Here is a 26,278-nt window from a genome sequence, read left to right as displayed (position 1 = left end):
GCATAGTATAGGCAGAGCTAAGCAATTCCACAACCAACAGATCAGCTCAAAGCTCTGCAGTCTTGCCACATCCAGTTGTGAATGGTGATGGACAATTAAACAACTAACCAAAAGAGGAGGCATCAAATACATCCTCATCCTCAACGATGGGGGTGCCCAGCACATCAGACAAGGCTGAAGCATTTGCATCCATCTTCAGCCAGAAGCACCGAGTGGATGATCCACCTTGGCCTCCTCCTGAGGTCGCCAGCATCACAGATACTAGTCTTCAGCCCATTTGATTCACTCCACGTGATATCAAGAAACAGCTGAAGGTACTGGATACAGCAAAGGCTATGGGCCCTGACAACATCACGGCAGTAGTACTAAAGACTGGTGCTCCAAAATTAGCTGCACCATTAGCCAAGCTGTTCCAGTACAGCCACAACACTGGCATCTACCTGACAATGTGGAAAATTGCCCAGGTATGTCCTGTCCACAAAAAGCAGGACAAATCTAATCCAGCCAATTACTGCCCCATCAGTCTACTCTCAATCCACCAGTAAAGTGATGGAAGGTATCGTTGACGGTGCTTTCCAGCAGCACTTACTCAGCAACAATCTGCTCACCAGTGCTCGGTTTGGGTTCCACCAGGGCCACCAAGCTCCAGATCTCATTACAGCCTTGGTCCAAACAGGGACAAAAGAGCTGAATTCAAGAGGTGAGGTAAGAGTGACTGCCCTTGACATCAAGGCCACATTTGACAAAGTATGAGACCAAAGAGCCCCAGCAAAATTGAAGTCAGTGGGAATTGGGGAAAAGTTTCCACTAGTTAGGAACATAGGAGCAGGAGTAGGCCATTCAACCTGTCGTGCCTGCTCCGCCATTCAATTAGATCATGGCTGATCATCTACCTCAATGCCACTTTCCCACGCTATCCCCATATCCCTTGATGTCATTAGGATCCAATTAGAGTCGTACCTAGCACAAAGGAAGATGGTTGTGGTTGTTGACGGCCAATCATCTGAGCTCCAGGACATCACTGCATGAGTTCCTCAGGGCAGTGTCCTAGGCCCAACCATCTTCAGCTGCTTCATCAATGACCTTCCCACCGACATGAGGTCAGAAGTGGGGATGTTCACTAATGATTTCACAGTGTTCAGTACCATTTGCAACTTTCAGATTTAATAGAGATACAGCACTGAAACAGGCCCTTCGACCCACCGAGTCTGTGCCGACCATCAACCACCCATTTATACTGATCCTACACTAATTCCATATTCCTTCCACATCCCCACCTTCCCTATATTTCCCTACCACCTACCTATACTAGGGGCAATTTATAATGGCCAATTAACCTATCAACCTGCAAGTCTTTGGCTTGTGGGAGGAAACCGGAGCACCCGGAGAAAACCCACGCAGACACAGGGAGAACTTGCAAACTCCACACAGGCAGTACCCAGAATTGAACCCGGGTCGCTGGAGCTGTGAGGCTGCGGTGCTAACCACTGCGCCACTGTGTCGCCCACTGAAGCAGTCCGTGCCTGCAAGCAACAAGACCTGGATAACATTCAGGCTTGGGCTGATAAGTGACAAGTAACATTCACGCTACACAAGTTCCAGGCAATGACCATCTCCAACAAGAGAGAATCTAACCATCTCCCTTTGACATTCAATGACATTACCATCACTGAATCCCCCATTATCAACATCCTGGGGGTTACCATTGACCAGAAACTTAACTGGACCAGCCATATAAATGCTGTGGCTACAAGAGCAGGTCAGAGGCTGGGAATTCTGTGGTGAGTAACTCACCTCCTGACTCTCCAAAGCCTTTCCACCATCTACAAGGCATGAGTCAGGAGTGTGATGGAATACTCTCCACTTGCCTGGATGAATGCAGCTCTAACAACACTCAAGAAGCTCGACACCATCCAGGACAAAGCAGCCTGCTTGATTGGCACCCCATCCACAAACATTCACTCCCTCCACCACCAACGCACAATGGCAGCAGTGTGTACCATCTGCAAGATGCACTGCAGCAACTCGCCAAGCCTCCTTCAACAGCACCTTCCAAATGGTGACCTCTACCACCTAGAAGAACACAGGCAGCAGATGCATAGGGACACCACTACCTGCAAGTTCCCCTCCAAGTCACACACCAGCCTGACTTGGAACTATATTGGAACTTCACTGTCACTGGGTCAAAATTGTGGAACTCCCTAACGGTCCTGTGGATGTACCTACAGCACACTGACTGCAGCGGGTCATGAAGAGGCAGCTCAAGGGCAATTAGGGATGGGCAATAAACATTGGCTTTGCCAGTGATGCTCACATCCCAAGAACAAATTTTTTAAAAAGTTGACCATACAAGCACTTGTTTTCATTGTAATGAAGTTTGGACTGAGCCAGCTCCATGATACTGGGGTTTAGAGGGTTAAATTATGAGCAGGTTACGTAAACTTGGCTTGTAGACCCTTGAGCATAGAAGATTGAGGGGTGATCTGATTAAGGTGTTTAACATGTGCCAAGGATTCAATAGGCTAGATATTATTTCCTCTGGTGGGGAATCAAGAATGAGGGGACATCATTTTAAGATCAGAGCTAGGTAATTCAAGAGAGAAATCACTTTTTCACACACATGGTAGTAGAAATTTGGAATTCACCCAAAAGGATGTGGATGCTGGGCCAGTTGGAGCAGTCAAGACCAAGATCAATAGAGGTTTGTTGGATAAGAGTATCAAGGGATGTGGAGCCACAGTGGATAAATGAGATGCCAATCAGGCATGACCTAATTGAATGGCAAAGTAGGCCCAGTGGAATTGTTTATTTATGGTCCTCTGTTCCATGACCATAACCCCATAAGATGTATCAAATTTGAAAAGGAAGTCCAATAAACTAACACATTTCTTCCCAATTGCTCTGTGCATGCCAGGTAAATCTAAGTAAGGTGCAATGCCTGGTCTGAACTGAGTCAGCTAAATTCAGGTGGAGCAGTGACAGGTGTTATAACTGGTCCTGATGCCCTCAGACTTTTGATGCAAGTGCAAGTTTGAATGTTGGGTTGAGGACATGATTGGGTTTGGCTGTGATACTCCCTTCTCCCCAAGTCCCCAACAGAATAGCCCAGCATCAATTGCTGGCTTCAGGGAGCAGAGCTGGAAGAATAAGAATTAAAAGTACAAAATACACCACCATGCATTGTAGAAATGGTGTTGTGTTGGGAGGGTGGGAAAGACTGTGTTCTGTCTTTATGGCCTTGGTCACAATCTACATCTCAGTTAGTACTGCATTAATATCGTGTGGTCTCAGCAGCAGTTTTGAGCCCTGAGAAGAGATGGGATTAAAGCAAGGAGACAGCTCCATTCCTTGGTCAAAGTCTGAGGGGGTCAGCAAGGAGCTTTCCAGAGTATTTTTCCTTTATTGGCCTTGCGTTTTTCTCTGCTTTTTTTCCTTTCCCAGTAGATTACATGGCTGCGGAGGGAGTAGGAAGTGTCTAGTCATGATGCTCCAGTTCATTATGAAGTATTTATATTTATGAAAAATTTAAAAGAAGACTAGGCTACTCTCAGACAGTGTTTAGTAAAGTGAGCTCAGGTCTGTAATATTAACACTGGCTTCTATAATTACCACCTTTTGCCAACTCAGAAACTAAGCAGAATTGGGGGTTGGGGCCAAGCCTTGCTTTCTAATTGTTGCATTAAAAATATTAATAACCAGTATATCCATAAAAATAGATACAGAAGTAGAAACATTGATTTTTTAAAAAATTAAAATCAGACCCTTATCCTATGTTTAGTTTTGAAAGTTCTGGATAGTTCACTCACTCCTCACTCACACACTCATACAATTCAAAACCAGACAGTTAACAATAGCAGAGAAAGCAGCAGCAAAGACTGTGATTAGTCCAGTTTATTAAATGGGTGAATGGAGCTCCCAAAGCAGTGCCTCTCTGCAGTCTGGTCTCGTGCAGTGGTTCTTTGAATCTACATTGCTAATTGTTAAAAATGCCCTTGGACAGCTTACTAAATCAGATCCACTTCTCGTCAATTGCAGGACATCAATCACCACACTGATATTTGAATAAAAGTTTGTTGCCGATCCTATGTATAATCGTGTTCTCTGTCCTTCAGTCAGGAGAGATCGAAATCATCAATAACAAGACGAAGGACAAGTGTCAACTCAAATTCAGTCCCTACAGCTACTTCTCACGGGAATGTGCGAGGAAGGTGAGTGCCACCTCATATTCTGCCCTTACGTTGAGGAAAACTTCAGCTGCAAGCTGGGAACCTTTATTTTCATGGTAACTGATAAATTTGTAATTTTTTAAAAAACTTTTCCCTTGGCTTCAACTTATTCCAAATTGTTCAATACCCGTGTACAAAATTCATAAAGAATCTTGGTGATTTTCATCAAAAATGATGCATTACTATTTCAATTAAAAGTTCATTACTGTACAGTTCCGTGTAAAGTCTTTCCCTGCATGTGAATCTGCCACAGAGCTTGCTGGAACAGGGATGGTTGTCCCTGTGCAAGCTTGGTTTTCATTTCAGCCTTTTGGGCTTCCTTTGTGTAGATTCTAACCATCCCCTCCACTTATCCATTCTTCAGTAAATTTCTCTGCTTCTTCCCTCTCCATTTGGAGCCAGTTTGCTACCTCCCAGCATTTCCAGGAGAGTGAGTTAAGTGCTGTTGGGGGTGGGGGCAGGGTGGTGGGTGTGGTGGGGTGGAGAAGATGTCTGATTTTAGAAGATTATCTTACTATCTAGCTGAAGGCTGTTCAGAAAATCATACAGCACAGAAGGAGGCCATTCAGCCCATCGTGCCTGTGCCAGCTATTTGAAAGAGCTATGTAATTATTCCCATTCCCTGGCTCTTCCCCCATAGCCCTGCAATTTTTTTCCTTTTCAAGTCTTTATCCAATGCCCTTTTGAAAGTCACTGTTGAATTAAAGCCTGGCTCAGGTATAAAATTAAAACTCACCCGAGCCCGAGTCCTTTAATTTCTCTTCATGCCCGACCCATCCCGAAATATATTATTGAAACAGAAAAAATTGTAGATTAAAAAGAAAACAATACCGCTAGTTAATGCAAATGACAATTAGTAGTGCAATTGGTAAATCTTCATCAGTAGTACTGTGTCAGTGAGTTCCCAAACTCTGCTAGGGTGCCTAAGGTAGACAAGATAAGTCAACAAGTGTGAGGATGAGCCACCCACATTACATTTGCATTAGTGGACAGTTCAGGAACCCAGACATGGTGCTGTCAGAGAGCATAACCAACTTTTGCCTGTTTTAGATCCTCTGCTACTTACTTACTTCGTCTACAATATTGAGGAAGGAGGTACTTGCAGCATTTGTTGCATTCAGGTCCTTGTACAATTTGAGTAGACATAGAGGGAAATTTCTAGCTTACAAACTTATGGAAATGACACAGGAAGACTAGCTGGCCCATCAAGACTGCCCCACACCAAGATAGCTGGACCATCACGGCTAAACACTTTTTTCCTTTCCCTAACTTGCATCTAAATCTACTAGGAGTGGCAAAAATATAAAAGCCCTGGGCAAATGTGGGGAAAAAAACTTTCCTCTCCAATGCCCTGCTGCCGTGGCAATCGAAAATCCGTCCAGGAGATTACATGGACCATGTGTTACCTATAAAGAAATTTACCTTCTCTCTGACTCAATCTTTCTCATGGTCAGGAACTGGTCGAGCTCCCTCTTGAAGCTGCTGAGAAAGTTAGCGCCCACCACACCAGCTGACAATGTATTCCAAAGGCTCTGCGAAACAAACCATCTAACATCCTGTCTATTCCTAAGCCCACATAGTTTGATTTTTTTTTTTTAGTTCAGCTCATAGATGGTTTTCTCTCTGCAATGTTACTTGTCTGTTACTGTGAAACAATCAGTTGGTAACTAATGGGACAAAGGCTTTCTTTTGAAAATCAATCAACATTACTTCTACAACCATTATAGCTTGTTTGAAATTATCTACATTTGATGGGAAAATATTGCATTAATGATGCTACACTGTTTAATGTCTTCAAAATGGTTTTGACATGAACCGAAGCTTCTAGAGATAGCCAACTCTCTATTCACTCCCATGGAACAGAACACCAGCCTTTTGGGATCAGAGGAATACTTCATTCAAGGAACACAAGCTACTAGATTGACTAATCTAGACTGTAACAGCAGATTAATATGTCAGGGTGTTTTAAGTCCTTACTGTGGAAGATTTAGAATTTATACTTGGATGGCCAGTGGTGATTTATTCAACTCCCCCCAACCCCATGTATACGAAAAAAAAAGTGTGCACAATGCCAATTAACGTCTAGATTAGATACAATAAATGTTGGTTCGATGCAGTTTCATTTTTAATATTTGCATTTGAAACACAGGATTATCAAAACTAATATAATTTGAGTATAAGTTAGTCTCTCACCCATGCAGTAATGAGAATTAAGTAAGTTGGATCCTGTGTTTTGGCTTATCTCATAATTCCTAGTGGATTTTGTCCACAAGATCCATTGATGTGCTCAATGGCACTCGCTTTCAATCATAATGTAGCAGTTTCCCAGATGTCCATCACACAACAGCTACAACATGACTTTCTACATAAAGAATCCCATGATGGAATTTCGTGGTAGACTTTTTTTTTGTCCTCTTTCCATAACCGGGTAGATCTAAATCTTGAAAATTTTTGTTTTTTTTAAACTTAAGACAAATCATCAACATGCTTACAACCAGGGTGGTCTGGGCAGGGCACTACAGATATTTTTCCAAGTCTGTATTTGCAATGTTAAAACAAACAAGTTCATAAATTATATTTTAAGCGTGTGTTATGTATAAAATGAGACATTAGTGTTCCTTTAGAGGCTAATTTTAACATACATGACGGTTAGTCAAATTAGCCAGTAAACTTCATACCATTTTGGCAGCCACTATAACTGAAATATGAATGGACCTTAAAATCTACTCCTGGGTTTCCTTTGGGCAGAGAAGGCAGCCTCTAATTTGTGTTATTGAATTTCATACTCTAAAGTATTTTAAATACAATTGACTTAGAAATCCAATTCACAAAAATTTCCAGACTTACAACCAGTCTGTAAAAATAAAACATGTGTTCCCACATTTTAAAATGTTTTTTTAATCATAACAGTGAAAAATTTGGTTTAAAAATGTCACATTTAAGTTTTAATACATAATATGTATTATAATGGGGTTTTCACATAAGCGGAAATGCCAAGTGGCACCGAGACTGCCAAAGCTAAACAGTACAATCCAACCCGACCCGACCCGAGCCCGAATGCTGGACACAGAATATAGACCCAACCCAACCCAACCCGAACCCGACACATGTAGTTGGGTTTGGTCGGGTTTGGGCCCAGTAGCCAAGCTTTATGTTGAATCTGCTTCCACCACCTGCTGTGAGTTTCTTCAAAAAGAGGGGAATGGAAAAGACTTGTTTCACTAACATCCAATGATTGTCCAAATCACTTAGATGTTTAATTGTTTACTAAAGGATAATGTAAAAGCCCCAATCCATAGCTGGGTTCTGCCTACAGACATTCAGAGGGTAGATAGTCCTGATGGGGTGCTGACTTGTGTGTAGCACAAGGAAACTCAACCGAGAAAAGAGAGGAGCTTTGCTGGCTTACGATTGCTGTTAGGTTTCTCATTGCCAATTTACTTGGGCCATGAGCATAAGGCCAGATGTTTAAAATTCACAAGCCTCAAGTAAGCAGGGCCCTGAAATTCCAGGCAGGTTCCGCTGGAGGAAGATTGGTAGAACCCTTAGAGGACTGTCATTTACATCATTTCTCCAATGACTCCTTCAGTCTCTCACTGGTGTTACGACGAGAGACATGGACAACTCCCACAGAATTTCAGGGTAGTGCAGGGTACACTAAGGTTGACTACAGAATTTACAGTACAGAAATAGGCCATTCAGCCCAACTGAGCCATGTCGGTGTTTCCCCTCCACAAGTCTCCTCCCATGCATCATCTAACTCTATCACAATATCCTTCTATTCCTTTCTCCATCATGTACTCATCTAGGTTTCCCTTAAATACATTTGTTCTATTCACCTCAACTACTTGATATAGTTGAGATATGAAGGTTTTGGTTAATTGTTCTTGGTTTTAGACAGTACTTATGTTGAACTTTGAATGGGTTTAATGGGCTGACTGATCCATCCACAATCCAAGCTCACTGAGGTTCCTAGGCATTTATTGTGGTACAGGAGGAATTCTGAGAAAGTGGCTATCCAAGGTAGTACAGGAGAAATGTTGTGCATACCATGCAGTGATGATACAGTTAGAACTGGATGGGTAGGTCCTGTCTGTAATGATACAGACAGAATTTGTTGGAGTTTGTCTATAAGAGTTACTACCTCCTGTAAGCTATCATCCCATAAGTGTCAGTATCAAAATACAAAATATGGTGAAACCCTATGATAGGGAGTGGTGGGCTGACCAGACTGACACAGTGAAAGTCTCTTCTCTCTGAATTTGGGGAAGTGTAATGTGATAAGAGGACATTTTTCTCTTGGTGCATCAGGTAACAGGTGTGGTGACAGACTCGGAAGGTAAAGCCAGCAACATCCTGACAGGGACGTGGGATGAGAAGATGGAGTTTGCAAAGGTTGTGGAGAGCAGTCAAGATGGGACCAGCTGTGAGGGCAGACAGAAAACGGTCTACCAGACTCTCCCACCCAAAGTGCTGTGGAGGAAATACGCACTTCCGTGAGTATCGGCTCCTGACCTTTGCAAGTTCACTGCACAGTGTAAATCTGTCAAACATCTTCTCAGCATGTTTTGAATGCACCAAGTTACACTTTCTTTGATCCCAGACAAACCCCTATCTATGATTTTATGCTCTTTCAAAGAGCCAGCCAGCACAGGCCACCTCTGTGCTGTCAGATTTTATGAACCAGTTCTCCACATTGACCTACAGACCTGTTTCTACCTATTTACAGTGAGCCACTGGACAACCTGTTTCTAGCAGAGATTTATCCTCTTCCAATTACTGTAAAGCATCCAACTGTCCATTACAAGTGGGGAGAATTAACCCTTGCACTTGCTTCCAGCTAATTCCAACTAAATGTTGTACAATCTGTTTCCACCTTTGATCACTTCTTCCCAGTTATGCCCAGCAGAGATGATTAACCCTTTCATAACCTTCCTTCCATTTACAGCTACAATTGCATGGAGGTATGAAAGTTAGTTGCCACTATCTCACTTAAGCCTGGCACATCATTGAATTGCACAAGAGATGATAATCTTGTAATAAGAACAAAAATTGCCAGAAATACTCAGCACGTCAGGCAACATCTGTGGCGAGAGAAATAGAGTTAACATTTCAGGGCAATAATCTTTCATCAGAACTTTGATCTCTAGTTGGTTACGAAATGATATGAGGGATCTAACAGGAACAGGTGAAGGCCCGGTATCTACAGAGCTGTGCTGATCAGAAGATCCCAAGATCAATTTCTTGTGCGGAATTAGATGATCTCAGTCAGCTTTGCAGTTGGACTGCAACATTTAGAATTTGCCGAGAGGGCCAAGTCATTCCAGATTGTCCCCCACCTTGATCATTATTCACTGACCTCCACCACTGCCCTCACCTCCAGCACCATCACCAAGTTTGGCTGTGATAACCCTGCCCTGGGTTCCGTGACTGTTTGCTGCCTGGACTTGACACATGGATGAGGGTCCAGAGAAAATGAAATGCAGTGTGAATCAGTACACTTGGGTGAGGAGGCCACCCAGATCTTCAAAGCCCACATCTTATTCGACATCAGGACCACTTACTTCACCATTAACTGCCTCCACTTCTACTTAGCCCCCAGTGCCAATTAAATCCTTATTCACATTTTTGGTACCTCTTGTTTTCTCCAATATCTTACTTTCCAGCCTCCTATCCTTCACTCTATAACCTAGTTCAAAATTCAGTTGGCTCTACTCTGTTACCCACTAAGTCCTACTTGTACATGCTCATTGTCTCCCTGTACCTAAGGGGTTGGATTTGACTGTCATTCCAAAGCCTTGCCCACCCTATTTCCACAGTCTCCTCCAGCCTTGCATCCCCTCCCACACCCCTCGCTCCTTCAATACTGTCCATACTGCCCTCCTGTGGCTCCACTATTGGTGGCAGAGCCCTCAGCCACCTTGGCCTGCATATTGGAATTCCCTCCCTAAATCTCCTCATCTCTACACCCTGCTATACCTCAGTAAACATCTTTTCAACCAAGCTTTTATTCACCTCTCCTATCTCACATAACTCACTGTCCGTTCCCTTATTTCTTTTGTCCCTTCTGTAAAGCATCCTGGGCCAATTTCTGTGTTAAAGATGCTACAAAAATGCAAGTCGTTCTTGTTGATGTGCATCAAGTCATTGCTATTTCCAGGGACATGCAAGGCAGCTCCATTCACAGTGATACCATTCGCCCCATGGCCTGTGGCCAAGATGGGCCTTGGGGACATAGGAACAGGAGTAGGCCATTCAGCCCCTCGAGCTGTACTTCAACTCCATTTGCCCTCCTTTGTTCTGTATCCCTTGATACACTAACCCAACAAAAATCTATTGATCTCAGTCTTGAAAATTTAAAAATAGCGCAGTAAGGTTCCGGATTTCCACTACCCTTTGTTTAACTAAATGTTTCCTGATTTCAGTCCTGAATGGTCGAGCTCTGATTTAAGATTATGCCCACTTATCTGGATTTCCCCCATCGGAGGAAATAATTCTTCTGTATACATTATCGAATTCTTTAGTCATTCTAAATACCTGAATTAGAACACCATTCAACCTTCAAGGGACTACAAGCCAAGTTAAGGAACCGGTCTTTGTAATGTAACCCTTTAAGCCCCGTTACCATTATGGTGAATCTGTGCTACACCCCCTTCCAAGACCAATATATATGATTGCTCTACTAGGATATACAATAACAGACACTTCTTCCTACCTCCCACTGGACCAAGACCCCACTACCGAACATCAAGCTACTGTCCACAGGACTGTCACTGACCTCATCTCCTCTGGAGATCTTCCCTCTACAGCTTCCAACCTCATAGCCCCGCAACCCCAGACAGCCCGCTTCCACCTCCTTCCTAAAATCCACAAACAGGACTGTCCTGGCAGACTCATTGTCTCATCCAGTTCCTGCCCCACTGAACTTATTTCGTCCTGTCTTGACTCTATATCTTTTCTCCCCTGGTCCAGTCTCTTCCCCCCTACATCCGTGACTCTTCTGACACTCTACATCATTTTGATAATTTCCAGTTTCATGGTCCCAACCGCCTTCTCTTCACTATGGACGTCCAATCTCTCTACACCTCCATCTCCCACCAGGATGGTTTGAAGGCTCTCCGCTTCTTCATTGAACAGAGGCCCAACCAGTCCCCAGTCCCCTCTTCTGCTTGGCTGAACTTATTCTCACATTGAACAACAACTTCTTCAACTCCACTCAATTCCTTCAAGTAAAAGGGGTAGCTATGGGTACCTGCATGGATCCTAGTTATGCCTGTCTTTTTGTGGGATATGTTGAAAATCTTTGTTCCAGTCCTATTCAGGCCCCCTCCCCCAATTGTTTTTCCGGTACATTGATGACTGTATCGGTGCCGTTTCCTGCTGTCGCCCTGAACTGGAAAACTTTATCAACTTTGCTTCCAATTTCCACCCTTCTCTCACCTTTATGTGGTCCATCTCTGACACTTGCCTTCCCTTCCTCGACTTCTCTATCTCCATCTCTGGGGATCGGCTGTCTACTAATATCCATTATAAACCCACCGACTCCCACAGCTACCTCGACAACACTTCTTCACACCCTGCCTCCTGTAAGGACTCCATTCCATTCTCCCAGTTTCTCCATCTCTGATGCATCTGTTCTGATGGTGCAATCTTCTACGACAGCGCTTCTGATATGTCTTCCTTTTTCCTGAACCGAGGATTCCCCCCACTGTGGTTGACAGGGCCCTCAACCGTGTCCGGTCCATTTCCCACACCTCTACCCTCACCTCTTCCCCTCCCTCCCAGAACCACGACAGTGTTCCCCTTGTCCTGACTTTCCACCCCACCAGCCTCCACATCTAAAGGATCCTCATCCGCCATTTCTAGTGTGATGCCACCACCAAACGCATCTTCCCCTCCCCTCCCCATCAGCATTCCGAAGGGATTATTCCCTCTGTGTCACCCTGCTCCACTCCTCCATTACCCTCAACACCTCGTCCCCTTTCCACGGCACCTTCCCGTGCAATCACAGGAGGTGTAATACCTGCACTTTTACCTCCTCTCTCCTCACTATCCCAGGCCCCAAACACTCCTTTCAGGTGAAGCAGCGATTTACTTGTACTTCTTTCAATTTAGTATACTATATTCGCTGCTCACAGTGTGGTGGACCAAACACAGATTGGGAGACTGCTTTGCGGAGCACCTCCACTCAGTCCGAAAACATGACCCCGAACTTCCAGTTGCTTGCCATTTCAACACATCCCCCTGCTCTCGTGCCAACATCTCTGTCCTGGGATTGCTGCAGTGTTCCAGTGAACATCAACGCAAGCTCGAGGAACAGCATCTCATTTACCGATTAGGCATGATACAGCCTGCTGGACTGAACATTGAGTTCAATAATTTCAGAGCATGACGGGCCCCCCTTTTTATTTTCAGTTTTTTTTTCTTTTTATCTTATTTTAGTTTGTTTCATCATTTTTCTTACCATGTGCCTGCCCACTGTTTTTTTCATGTTTGTGTTTTGGGCCAGGGCTGTTCATTTTTCTGTCCATTTAACACCCTCTCTGCACTAACGCTTTGTCTTTCACCAAACCAACATACTGTTCGCCTTTGCTCCATGACCTTCTGGTCAGTTATTCTCTGTGACCCTGTCCTATCAACACCTTTATTTTTGTTATCTCTTGCCCCACCCCTACTTCATTTGCTTAAAACCTATTACATTTCTAACCATTGCCAGTTCTGATGAAGGGTCACTGACCTGAAACATTATCTCTGCTTCTCTCTCCACAGATACTGCCAGACCTGCTGAATATTTCCAGCATTTCTTGTTTTTATACAGTAACAGCCTGTCCTTCTATTGCAGCGATAATGCAGAAAACATGTATTATTTCTCTGAACTGGCATTGACCCTGAATGAAATGGAGAGTGGGTCGGCACCTACTGACAGCCGCCTGCGACCAGATCAACGTCTGATGGAGAATGGCGAGTGGGAGGAAGCAAACGTGGAGAAGCAGCGATTGGAGGAGAAACAGCGAGCCGTGCGGCGCTTGAGGGAGGCGGAGGCAGTCGCAGCTGCAGAGGAAGGTGAGCGCCGAGTGCGTCTGTTGTGGCTCAATTGGGACTGGAAGTGGAACTGGATGACGCGGTGACACAGAACTCTGAACTTGCACCGGGGCTTGAAACCAGCTTCGCCTTAATGTGTGGACTTCTAATGAAACTAGCATATGAGGCATTAATCCATCTCCCAGCTTAAAGTGCAAAATTCTCCACAGACAAAACACCTCGAGAGTGGATACAGAGTTTAGGGGCAAAGGGAAGAATCAGTCTAAGGAAAGAGTGTGCGCTCACAGTGTTGGGAACTGGCTTATTGCTAGAGGTGTACAGAGAAACCTTGATTTGCCGTGTTAGCCTTGGCTTAGTTGGGACCTGAGTCAGGACGTTGGGGATTCAAGAGCCACTTCAGGTTCTTGAACACCTAATCTAGGGTAGCACTTTAGTGCAGTACTGAGGGAATGCTGCATTGTCAGAGGTGCTATCATATCAGATGATGTATTAAACCAACGCCCCATCTGCCACCTCAGGTGGTCGTCAAAGTTCTCACACCACCAGTGTGAAGAAGAGCAATGGGCATTCTCCCCGGTGTCCTGGCCAATATTTATCCCTCAACCAACATCACCAGAAATTCTGGTCATTGCTGTTTGTGGGACCTTGCTATGCACATGTTAGTTGCTATATTTCCTACTTTACAACAGTGACTGCACTTCAAAAGTACTTTGTTGGCTGTGAAGTGCTTTTGAACTTCCTGAGGTTGTGCAAGACACTACAAAAATGCAAGTTCTTTCTTTTACAGGCAGGGAATATGAACCCTACCAGCCAGTGTGGTTTGAGAAGAAAGAGGACCCCATCACCGGAGAGGAGGTGTACGTTTACAAAGGTGGCTACTGGGAGTCCAAAGAGACACAGGACTGGAAGATGTGCCCAGATATCTTCTGAGCACCGTCAACTCCGGCCCGATGGACTTCAGAGTCTCCCTGGTCACCTGTGGGAGAGGAACGGAGTGCCGCGAGCCTCCAGTGTGGAACTCAAAATAGTGGAAACACAAGACAACGTCAATGCAAAAGAATACCATGCCCCCACCCCCTTCCCCCCCCCCTCCCCTCCTCCACCCCACCCCCAGACAAGGATACACACCACAGATGACCCATGGACAGTTATTAGGCTAAGGATGTCCGGACAGTAAAAGCAGTGGGTTGCTTGGGGAGTGGAGCATGAGCACCGGTATTTTAGCAATCAGATATCCCCTGCCCACCTCCACAGCTGATCCGTACATTGGACATGAATGAGTTGATTGCTAGCTACCATAATGTTTCCCTAACCAGAGATTTTTTTTTTAAATTATAACTGGTGTTAGACTTTACTATTTAAACCGAATGAACAGCACACATTCCTGACAAATATATTCAATGGTTGTCATCCTGTGTTCGAAGGCAGATGGGGCTTGTTCAGCATCAAATGGGGATTTGACACCGGGTCCTAATGGTCTTGGCATCAAAAGACGGCAATGCTTGACCAGCAGCCGAGAGGGAAAGGACCTTTGACCAGACTTTATGGGACTTGAAATGAGAATATAAACTATACAAAATCCGTGAATTACACTTGTGGAGAGTGAAGCATAGATCATACCAGCCAGGGGTTTGAAGAATGCTGTCCCATATCTTATCTTTGTTTAGGTTCTGAGTAGGTCATCCTTTACATCTGCTTAGAAGCTAACATTTTCATGCTTCTGGAACTTGATTCTATAATTGCAGTAGCCAGGTAGCAAATCACATTACCAGCAGTAAGTGTAAAGATTTACATGGTTTGTCATACCAGACCACTTGCCCTAACTTATGATGCATTATCAGCGTTATTCGCTGCATCACTATCCTTAATGGATTAGCCCCACTTTCTGACTCACATCCAACACAAGCTGCTAGGTCACTGACACTACAGGTCACTATCAGCGCCCAGTACACTGAACGATTGCTGATCCAGCATTTTGTGTTAGGATAGGAGTGCTGCCTGGTCATTTGATATTTCTCTCTTCTGATCTATATGAATGGACCAGGCATAGTACAACACACCCTGGGGCTCATGTGCTGAACATGCACTGGCTTTCTGCCTTGCTTCTTAAATGTCAAATTGTCGTAAGCAAGCTTAAAAGAATGTGCCCACCAAAAGCAGGCATGCAAACCAAAACAGCAGTGATGACCTTCTTTGAAAAGCCATTCTGTGCGCAGTGTTCTCAGGATCATTGCTGTTGGGAATATCTTTTTGGGAAAAGTGTTCTCCCTGGAACAGTGGGTTGGATATCTGAGTATCGTCTTGGAAACTGGCTCATGCTGCTGGTTTTACTGCATAATCACAGTGGGAGTGGAACTTGCAGGTAGGCTCACCCATGGATTATTTTTCTGCAAATCATGTTTCTTTGTATCGCAGCTTGATGAGATTTATCAGTTTAAGGCCGGAATGGGAGATGATGGGGCAGGCGCAGAAGTGATGCTGATGCATTTTTTACAAAAGAAAACTGACTATTATCTGGCTATTGGAGCAACTGCTTGTGAATCACACAGGTGTCCCACTGCCACCTGCTCACTGCGCTGTAGACGTTTGGCACCACAATCCCACAATATTCGAGGAAAACCAAATCCGTGGAGTACCACACTAACACAAAGTGGAGAGGGCTTGCGCTATAGGAGCAAGGGCACAAAATGTGCAACCTACAAATCGTATTGGAAATTCAGCTCTTATCTCCTGAGAGTGACTGGCTAACCCGCAGGATAACATCACAGATTGCTGCACAGTAACCAATGCCCCAATTCAGTGTTCATTTCTTTGGTGCTCCCATCGGCACATTTCCCAAATGATGACTGACTCCATTTCCATTAAATAAATTGTTGCAATTCTGTACCTCTAATCATGTGTCCAAGCATTAATTTTCTTTCTACGTTGAAAACCCCAGGCAGGCTGAGCATCTGCTATTGACTGAAGAAGAGTAATTCAGACCTGGAAAGACACATGCGGGATTCACCGTCTCTGGAGCCGTTTGTTTCTCCAGCTGGTTAGTCACCTGCCCATTCCATCACAATTGGTGGAGCTTTCTGACAGTTTCGGCCCTACCTTCCAGAATACTTTTCCCATTTTCAACATCTCCTATAAACACCTTCTGCAATCTTACCTACTTGACTGTGACTTGGATCATCTAACTTGCCCCCCGCCACACCTGCATCCCTGCTTAGCATCCATTTGTTGTATTCTTCAAAGCACTTTGGGACTTTTTTTTTTACATTAAAGGCACTTTATTGATGGTAGTTTGTTGTCAATTGTGACTGAAAGCTCTCAGCTGGAGAATTAGTTAATTTAACCACAAGCAGGAGGTCATCCCTTGGCCCATTTCCATGACATTCAAATCCCCCAGCAGTTATAGGCTCTTCCAAACGCACTTTTTTTCTGACATCCTTCAGATTTAATATTAACGCTGATCTCTCCTCACAGATCCAAAGGTGTTCTGTAACTGGGCTGATGCATTGATATTGGACATCAAATTGGACAGACTAGTGATAGGTGAAGATGGACTATTGGAGAGTTTGTAATGGAAATGAGCTGTGCAATAAATAACAAACTATTGAAAGCATGCATTAATGACTTGGTAATCCCTGCATTCTACTTAACAATTATTGTTAGGTAGTTTTCAGGTACCAGTTCCCCCATGAATCAGAATGAGCAATAAGACCCTGAGGAGCAATTCACTGGGCTGTTTTCCCTCTTGAACCAGGTGCTTGTGCCCTCTCTGCATTATGTATACAGTTGAATCCTGATATACATTTAGAATCATGTACAGATGGAGTGCAAATGCTTCATCATAACAGCATTTCCTTTTAAAGGCACAATGCACTTAAGCCGGGAAGTGCCTGCAGTTTTCCACACAGTAACTCTAATCCATTAGTTGGACCGTCAGGAAGAGGGGCTGAATGGAGATCAGATGGTTCAACCCAGGGAAGAAAGAGAGGGAATTGCCCCCTCCTTATCCCCCTCCCCCAAGCCTCATTTTAGTCACTATTGAGAACTTCAGAGACAGTAGCAGGCCTGGGAGAGGATTGCATGGCTGCCCTTTGGACTGGCAAATGTGTGACTCATTTCCACCAATTTTCACAGACTTCAAACTCAACGTTAAGAAACTTCAACCTCAAACAAACAAACTGCTGAATGAACCTTGTTTAAGGTTCCTCAGTTTGTAACAAGTGAAGTTTGACTATCACACCACTGACTGACGGAGACAGACCCAGATTCAATAATTGGCCAATATGTATATATGGATTCCACTGTACCCATGGTGCTACATTCCTTTGAGTAGTAGGATTTGTTCTTTGTTATACAGTACTTGACTCTGAATCTAACATGCCACAGCATAAATGTAGCTTGTTATTTCTGATAGGTTTATAGAGTGTTGGGAGCATTAGCTTGCCACCAGCGGTTGTGAATACCTTGTGGGGAGAAAAATAGACCATGTATATATATTTACATTATTTAAACTCTTTAGAACATAAAACTGAGGTTGTATAGATCTGCAGTTTACACGAGATTGACTAGTAACATATTTATAATGTTAAGATGTGCATATCAATAATGTCAAAGCAGCACTGTCTACCCTGTGAATCCATCCTACCTTAAGGAGAAATGAGATATGAAGAGAAAACTAATATTGTTGGTTCATGTTGACTCAAATCATGGGAAGAAATTGAAGATTTGAACTCATTTGATGGACTGCTAACACAATGTGTTGGGGTGCCTCCCTCTCCCTCAGGTCTCCTGCTCTTATTCCCCTCCATTTTTAGTCCGCTTTGGTGCCTCTTACTGCTTCCTTCAGCCAGGAGGGTAGCATGGTCTGAGCTGCAAACCTCTACAGTTCCCCCTGCCCTACCCCTCACATCTCAACTATGATGCTCTATGATTGGTCTACTGGTGTGTGTGTATATCTTAACTGTCTTTCATTCCCCCCATCCCACCCCACCCCATGGACAAGTGTTTTCAGTATTCCATCGCTGTGATGATTTCAGACTGATATCGTGCACGGGTGGCAATGATGAAGAACAACACTCTACAGATTAGGTCAGCAGGCTTCCCTATTTAGATACATTTTGTGAAGGGTCCATTTTGGCATCATTAGATGGTAAACAGTTCATGAGTAGATGAAGCACTAAATCAAAACTGCACAGGGCAGACTGTCGGCTTACACCTGTGACGCTGGTATATCTGAGATGGTTCTGGTAGTTTTATAAGAAAATGCAGTAAACCCCTCTTACAAACAATGTAAAGAGAAGGAACTTTTCTGAAATATTTTATCAAGAAAATTTGCCCATCTGACTCTGATAATATCACCTATGGTTTGCATCCTGACCCCTCAGCAGCATCTCTGTTCAAAGTTCCAGTCACCAAAGGTTATGAACTTTGAACATGTAAAATACTTTCTTTGGGAAGAGGGATGAATCCAATCCAAAGGGTTGTTGCTTCACTTTGAAGCTGACACTGTCGATTCCTCATCAGGGTTAAGCACGAGCCTTTCAGCTCAAATATCTGTACCTTGGACAGCTCTGGATTGAGTAGGACAGTTTCAGCTCCTTCAAACCAGAAACCTGCCCAATTGGACAGGCTGGTGAGATGTCTGGTTCTCTAACTATTATAATCCAATTGAGCCACATTACAATAAAGTATACCACAGCTTGGGATAATGCTGATTACCTCTACCTCCTATTAGAACTAATGAAAGGCACCTAGGATTTTCACCTCATTAGTGCTGAGGCTACCCCAATTGCTGCATTTTAGATGATTATACTTTTGAAGTCCATTTCGGTGGAGATTGCTTTCATTTACACCTTGCATTGAGGATCTACACAATTATTGTCAGTGACCACCTCCCCTCCGATAATGAGTAAAAAGTTGGAAATGGATCTGGTAGTAAAAAAGTGGTCAGGAATGGGTACCTGTAGAGGATATAACAGTCTACTATCTAAAGGTGCTAAAGCATGATGCCATAATCTCAATAATGTATCAAAGTGACCATTTTATCTGGATGTTGGGATACCCATGGCCTGCCCACAGAGTCCAATTTAAATGTTTGCCAACTGGGCAACTTGTTGAACTCTGAAGCAATTGGATCGTGTTCTGTATTGGATAGGGTGGGGCTCACATTCCATCATTTGATGATCAGATGATATTTCCAACTCTTGACTCATATTTCAAGACTCTCATTTATGTGGGATAATATTGGGAAGTTGTTACCACCATGGTAAGACTTGAGTAAGGGACAAAAGCCACAAACTCTGGTTGTGTGTAATTATCAGTATTCCCTTATTATGGAACACTTGGGTCACCTACTGAAGATCATCACCAGGGACTGAACTCAACAGTACAATAGTAAACATTGAGATATATACAGTATGGAGAGATTGCCTTTTTAAAAAATTTAGTTTATTCTCATTGTTAGTACAGTAAAGCTCAATGATGGTTATGCCTTTCTCTAATTTTACTTTGTAATATTCAATGGTAGAAAATGTGGAGCAAATCTAGCTTGCTGAGACCACACAACAGAATAGTGTGTATTTTCTATGGTGCAAAGATATGTCCAGTGCTCAAAGTGTTAATCATGCTCTTCCCATGTACTTGTATAACCTGCTTAATTATGTAAGTAGCCAAAGCTCCTTATTTTCTATGTAAATTTAAATTGCTTAAAGGAATATATTTACATACATTAATTAATTATTTGCATACAAGTTGGGCTTTTGGGTGCACTCACCTGCTCATTTGCATTTTCCACCACAGTTTGGTCTCTAATCTAACCAGCACCAATCAAAATCCATGTTGAACTGACAGGACAGCCGAACACACCCTTCTTGTGAGATTAAAGACAAAAATGCCAAAAATGTAGAAATAAAATAAATTCAGAAATAAAGAGCATTGTTGTGTCAGTACTTTTTGCTGTCTCACTCATAATTTAGTTTCTAATTAAAACTATCGTAACTTTCAGTGTTTGGACACTAGTTCACTCCATACTGCTGTGTCGGCACATTGGTGGAATGCTGCAGAATCCAGTAGTGAAAATGCAGACAGAATGATGATATGCAACACACCGTCCAGTGAAAGTATCCTGCCGTGTTCTAGATTACTCAATCTATGGCGGTCCAGATTGAACATCATCCTGTGTTCTAGATTAATCATCGGCTGCTGTGCTTTCGTTTTTTTTTTAATGGATTGCACCCCTCAGGTTTGTAACCATCCTACTGCCACATTGCCTCTTATCACTAGCAGGGCGAAGCAGCCTGGGAGGTGACTTAAATTAGGTTAAGATATAGGTCAATGGAGATGCAGTGGCAGACATTTAAGGGGATATTTCAGAACACACAGAATAGATACATTCCAAACCATCCGTGGTTAACTAAAAATTTTAAAGATGGTATCAAACTTAAAAGAAAAAGCATATAATTGCACAAAGAGGGTTGGCAGGTCAGAAGATTGAACAAAATATAAAAAACAGCAAAGAATGACAAAGATTGAGAAGGAGGCAAAAATTAGAGCATGAGAGAAAGCTAGTTACCAATATAAAAACATAATAAGAATTTCTATAGATATTTTAAAAAGAAAAGAAACAAAGTAAGTGTTGCTCCTATAGAAAGTGAGTCTTGGAAATTAATAAGGGAAAATAAGGAGATGGCAGATGAATTGAACAGGTATTTTGCCTCAGTCTTCACTATAGAGGATACAAGTAACATCCCAGTATTAGCTGTAAATCAGGAAATGGGAGGGAGGAACACAAGAAAATGACAATCACCGGGGAAGTGATACTGAGCAAATTGTTGGAGCTGCGAGCTGACAAGTCCCTAGATCCTGATGGACTTCATCCTAAGGTCTTAAGAGAAGTGGCTAGTAAGATAGTTGATGCATTGGTTTTAATTTTCCAAAATTCCCTAGACTCGGGGAAGATTCCATTGGATACGAACATATGAGTTAGGAGCAGAAGTCGGCCATTCCGCCCCTCTAGCCTGCTCTGCCATTCAATAAGATCATGGCTGATCTGTTTGTGTCTCGAATTCCACACTCCTATCTATCCCGATAATCTTTGAGATTCCCTTGCCTAACAAGAATCTATCTACCCCCACCTTAAAATTATTCAATGACCCCCGCCTCCTCTACCTTCTGAGGCAGAGCATTCCAAAGTTGCATAACCCTCAGAGAAAAAAATTCTAATTTCTGTCCTAAAAGGGCGACCCCTAATTTTAAAACAGTGCCCCCTAGTTCAAGACACCCCCACAAGAGGAAACATCCTTTCCACATCCATCTTGTCAAGACTGTTCAGGATCTTATAAACTTCAATCAAGTCGCCCCTCACTTTTCTAAACTCCAGTGAAAACAAGCCCAGTCTGTCCAACCTTTCCTCATAAGACAACCCGTTCATTCCAGGCATCAATCTAGTAAACCTCCTCTGAACCGTTTCCAACACATTCTATAACTGAAGCATAACATCCTTACTTTTATTTTCAATTCCTCTCGTAATAAAGGATAGCATTCCATTAGCCTTCTTTATTACTTGCTGTACCTGCATACTAACTTTTTGTGACTCATGCACTAGAACACCTAGATTCCTTTGAACCTCGGAATTCTGCAGTCATTCGCAACTTTGCTTTTTTATTCTTCCTACCAAGGTGAACAACTTCACATTTTCCCACATTAAACTCCATCTGCCAGATTTTTGCCCACTCACTCAACCTATCTATATTGGTCTGCAAGCTCCTTCTGTCCTCTTCACAACATATTTTCCTACCTATCTTTGTGTCATCTGCAAATTTAGCTACCATGCTATCGCTCCCCTCATCTAAGTCGTTGATATAAATTGTAAAAAGTTGAGACCCCAGCACTGACCCCTGCGGGACTCCGCTCGTCACATCCTGCCACTCAGAAAAGGGCCCATTTATGCATACTTTTTGTTTTCTGCCAGCCAACCAATCTTCTATCCATGCTAATATGTTACCCACTAAAACATGAGCTCCTACTTTGTGCATTTGACTGCAATTGCTGACAACGCTACCACTAGGGGGCGCTGTTGTGGCACATGCGCAAATGCAGCATGTGCCACAAAATCGTCACAGACTGCGACTTTAGGCAGCTGCCAGGACTAAAGATGGCGCAGCTCAAATAATCACACGGAGGCAACCTAACAAACACACGTCAGCACACAATGGCGGAGTGTGAGAGCAAACGAGCCAGGGCCGTTGAGGGAGGGAGGGATGGGGGAAGCGGGCCATGGAGGGAGGGAGAGAGGGGGGGAACGGAGAGGCCGGTGAGTGGGTGAGCGAACGGCCCGGTGAGGGAGCAGAGCAGGCCTGCAGGGAGCAGAATGGCCGGTGAGTGGGCGAGTGAACAGCCCAGTGACGGAAGGAAGCGGAGCGGCCGGAGACAGCAGCGTGAGGTGGGGCGGGGTGGGGGGGGGGGGGTGTTTTTCTATGCATGCGCCATGAATTTGGAACGGCAAAAGACTTACCAAACTTACCTGCACCCGGCGGCACCAAGGTCTTCGGCCGCTCGCTCCCCGCGGCTCTCTACGTCCTCTCACTTCCGGCCCTCTCCATCCAGCCATTCTCTCCAGCTGCAGATCCCCCATCCAGCCGCTTTCTCCCCTACTTCTCAACTGTACTTCAGGCATTGCAGCTGTCTGGTCCCTGCCTTTTGCAGCCCCCTCTTCAAGCACTTCTGAATTTAACTCACTACACCCCCACACCCCCTACCCTGCCTCTACCTCTCCCCCCTCACCTCCCCCCTTCTCCATCTCCCCCCCCCCCAGGACAACACCGCAGTTGAATATCTGAAGTGCAGTTGCAAAGTCGGGAAAATAACATCAAAAACCTCAACAATTCCAGGTTTAATTATTGAGAAATTTTATTAAGTACATTAACCATTCGAGGCGCTGCTGTGCATGGATACATGAGTGATGTGTCACCAGCATTCCCGTGAGACAGAAAGGCCGAGTCTCTGCTATGCAGAACTAAAGAGATTGTTCCTGGAGAGCCTTGTGGTGAATGAACGCGTGGCTCTCTATTCCACTACTGTATTGGCCATGTGAAGAAGGCAAAGTCACAAGAGTCTGAGCTCAGTCTATTCTTGGTGAATGTTCCCCAAATGCATCCCAATGTGCGCTCCCACTTCATCCATAAATGCAAGGTTCCTTTCCACATCGTGACAAGCTCCGCAGCATGATCCAGTTGCCTTCGTTGCTTGAATGCTGACCTTAAATCTCAAGGATTGTTTTCTCAACGGCATGTTTTACGTGAAAAGAAATAAGGAAAGAACATCAGTGTCAGAGCTTCCCTCCTCCAATGAAATTACTGTTGAGCATGCTTTATGTTCTGCAGTAAAGGCATGTACTGATAACACCACCAATGAATCACTTAGTACCCAACTCAGCTGTAGGAGTCAGGATGATGTTACTGCCCCTATCTCGTGATGGTTCAATGCTGCTCTCAGGGAAAACATGAATGATGTGAGGGTGCTGGAAAAAGAAGCACATTTCTTTTGGACTATGAACATAAAGCAGGCCATTTAGCCCAGCTGTTCCCTGCTAGTGGTTATGCTACTCGTGCGCCTTCCCATCCGCTCCCATTTAATCCTGCCTACTACTATCAGCATCACCTTCCATTTCTTTCACTCTTATCTACCTTTGCCTTCAAGCAACACTGAGGATGGAGAATGGTGTGGCTGCACTCCCACCTCACTAGTTGTGTACTCAGCAAGAGCATTCACATTTGTGCTGCCACTGGACACAGCATGCTTGTTTCTTTCAGTGCTCAGTCTCTTCTTTCTGGATGTTCCCCAAGTGTTTGACCGCTTTGGATGCCCTCTGTGCTTGACAGACAGCAGCTGGCAATTGCGGAATCTCACAAGGCTCTGCATGGTTGTTTCAAGGGCAGATGGGGAAACATGTGGCTGTGTGTCCATGTGTACGTCTCTAATGGGTGCAGGAACAGAGCAACTTACAACAGGGACTGGAGCACATGTACTGCCTGCACACAGGCCCAGACAATGGAAAGGATTTTAGTGCAGTGCAGTGGACTGGAGCACATGCAGTGCCCCAGACAATGGAAGTGTTTTCAGAGCAACTTACAACAGGGACTGGAGCACTTGCAGTGCCCCAGACAATGGAAATGTTTTCAGAGCAACTTACCTTGGAGCAATCTCCTCTTTCTGATAAAGATGAAGCAGACTGAAATCTTCAAAACGACTAAATAATTGCGAGAAAATGCCCGATGAAAGCTCTCCTCCTTCCACTTTCAGAAACTCGCGGCGAAGCTTTGACGTATGCGTGAATATCAGAAGGTTGACACATGCGTGAATACCCGTTGGCGTTGCATAAAGCGCACGCGCAGAGGCCGACCAGGCTCATTGCCCGAAGAAGCACGCGTCACGCGATGACGTCATCGGCGCATGCGCTAACCAGTCCTGGCAAGCCGGAATGCAGCGCATGCGGAGAGAGCAGGAGACCGTCTGCGCATGTGCACACCGCGGCGCAGTCTGATGACGTCAAGACAGGCTGCGTTGTCAGGAATCACTTTGTAACCTTTTATGTGGCACTTTGTCAAATGCCTTCTGGAAATCCAAGTACAGTACGTCAACAGGCTCCCCTTTATCCGCTGCACGTTACTCCTTCAAAGAACTCCAATAAATTGGTTAATCATGATCTCCGTTTCACAAGGCCATGCTTACTATTCCCGATTTCCTTGAGTTTTTCTAAGTGTCCAGCTATAGCCTCCTTACTGATTGATTCTAACACCTTCCCCACGACAGACGTGAAGCTGACTGGCCTATAGTTACTGTTTTCTGCCTCCCGCCCCTCCTTGAAAGAGGGGTTATATTTGCTATTTTCCAGTCTGATGGAAACTTTCCAGAATCTAGCGATCGTAAAGTAGTGAATGTAACTCCTTTATTCAAAAAGGCAGGAAACAGAAAGCAGGAAACTACAGGCCAGTTAGCTTAACATCGGTCATAGGGAAAATGTTAGAAGCTATTATTAAAGGCACTTCGAAAATTTCAAGGTAATCAGGCAGAGTCAACATGGCTTTGTGAAATGTGTAGGGAGTAACATATTGGCATGGAAAGAAGATTGGCTAGTTAACAGGAAACAGAGAGTGGGCATAAATGGGTCAGTTTCTGGTTGGCAAGATGTAACGAGTGGTTTACCACAGGGATCTGCGCTGGGGCCTCAACTTTTTACAATTTATATAAATGACTTGGATGAAGGGACCGAAGGTATGGTTGCTAAATTTGCTGATGACACAAAGATAGGTAGGGAAGTAAGTTATGACAAGGACATAAGTAGGCTACAAAGTAAAGCATGGCTACCCGACCCGAACCCGAACCCAACGACATGTGTTGGGTTCGGGTCAGGTCGGGTCGCTCTTCCGGGTCCAGCATTCGGGCTTGGGTCAGGTCGGACACACTCTATCACCACCTCCGGCAGTTGGCTCCAATGTTAATGTACTTTTTGGACTTGAAAGTTTGTTCAGTTACAGTTTTTTAAGCTTGTGCAGATAAGCAACAAAGTGAAAAACAGAAGCTAGGTTAACTGATGGTCGGGTCGGGTCGGGTCGGGTGCAGGAAAAACTGAAAGGACTCTGGTCGGGTCGGATGTGGCTTTGTCGGGCTCAGGTTGGGTTTCATTTGCAGACCCGAGCCGGCCTTTACTACAAAGGGACATAGATGGGTTAAGTGAGTGGCCAAAGATCTGGCAAATGGTGTATAATGTGGGAAAATGTGAAATTGTCCATTTTGGCAGGAAGAATAAAACAGAAGCCTATTATCTAAATGGTGAGAGATTGCAGAACTCTGAGATGCAGAGGAATCTGGGTGTCCTAGTGCATGAATCGCAAAAGATTAGTAAGCAGGTTCAGCAAGTAATTAGGGAAGCGAATAGATTGTTATCGTTTATTGTGAGAAGAATTGAATACAAAAGTAGGGAAGTTATGCTTCAGTTATACAGGACATTGGTGAGA

General features: G+C 44.2%; 1 protein-coding gene across 9 annotated transcripts in view; it reads left to right on the top strand.

The window, feature by feature from the left end:
• LOC137382817 (oxysterol-binding protein 2-like) overlaps positions 1–20,189 on the top strand; it is a 441,835-nt gene extending 421,646 nt beyond the window's left edge. For all 9 annotated transcript variants that reach the window (XM_068055287.1, XM_068055286.1, XM_068055284.1 and 6 more), the window contains 4 exons: positions 4,113–4,208; positions 8,538–8,722; positions 13,069–13,289; positions 14,056–20,189. In XM_068055287.1, the coding sequence (XP_067911388.1) occupies positions 4,113–4,208; positions 8,538–8,722; positions 13,069–13,289; positions 14,056–14,198 (645 nt within the window). In that variant the 3' untranslated portion in view covers positions 14,199–20,189. The remainder of the gene's footprint in view (positions 1–4,112; positions 4,209–8,537; positions 8,723–13,068; positions 13,290–14,055) is intronic.
• Positions 20,190–26,278: the final 6,089 nt, after the last annotated feature.

The sequence above is a fragment of the Heterodontus francisci genome, chromosome 23, assembly GCF_036365525.1.
Source record: "Heterodontus francisci isolate sHetFra1 chromosome 23, sHetFra1.hap1, whole genome shotgun sequence".
Taxonomy (NCBI): domain Eukaryota; kingdom Metazoa; phylum Chordata; class Chondrichthyes; order Heterodontiformes; family Heterodontidae; genus Heterodontus; species Heterodontus francisci.
This window is presented reverse-complemented; position numbering and strand designations above follow the sequence as displayed.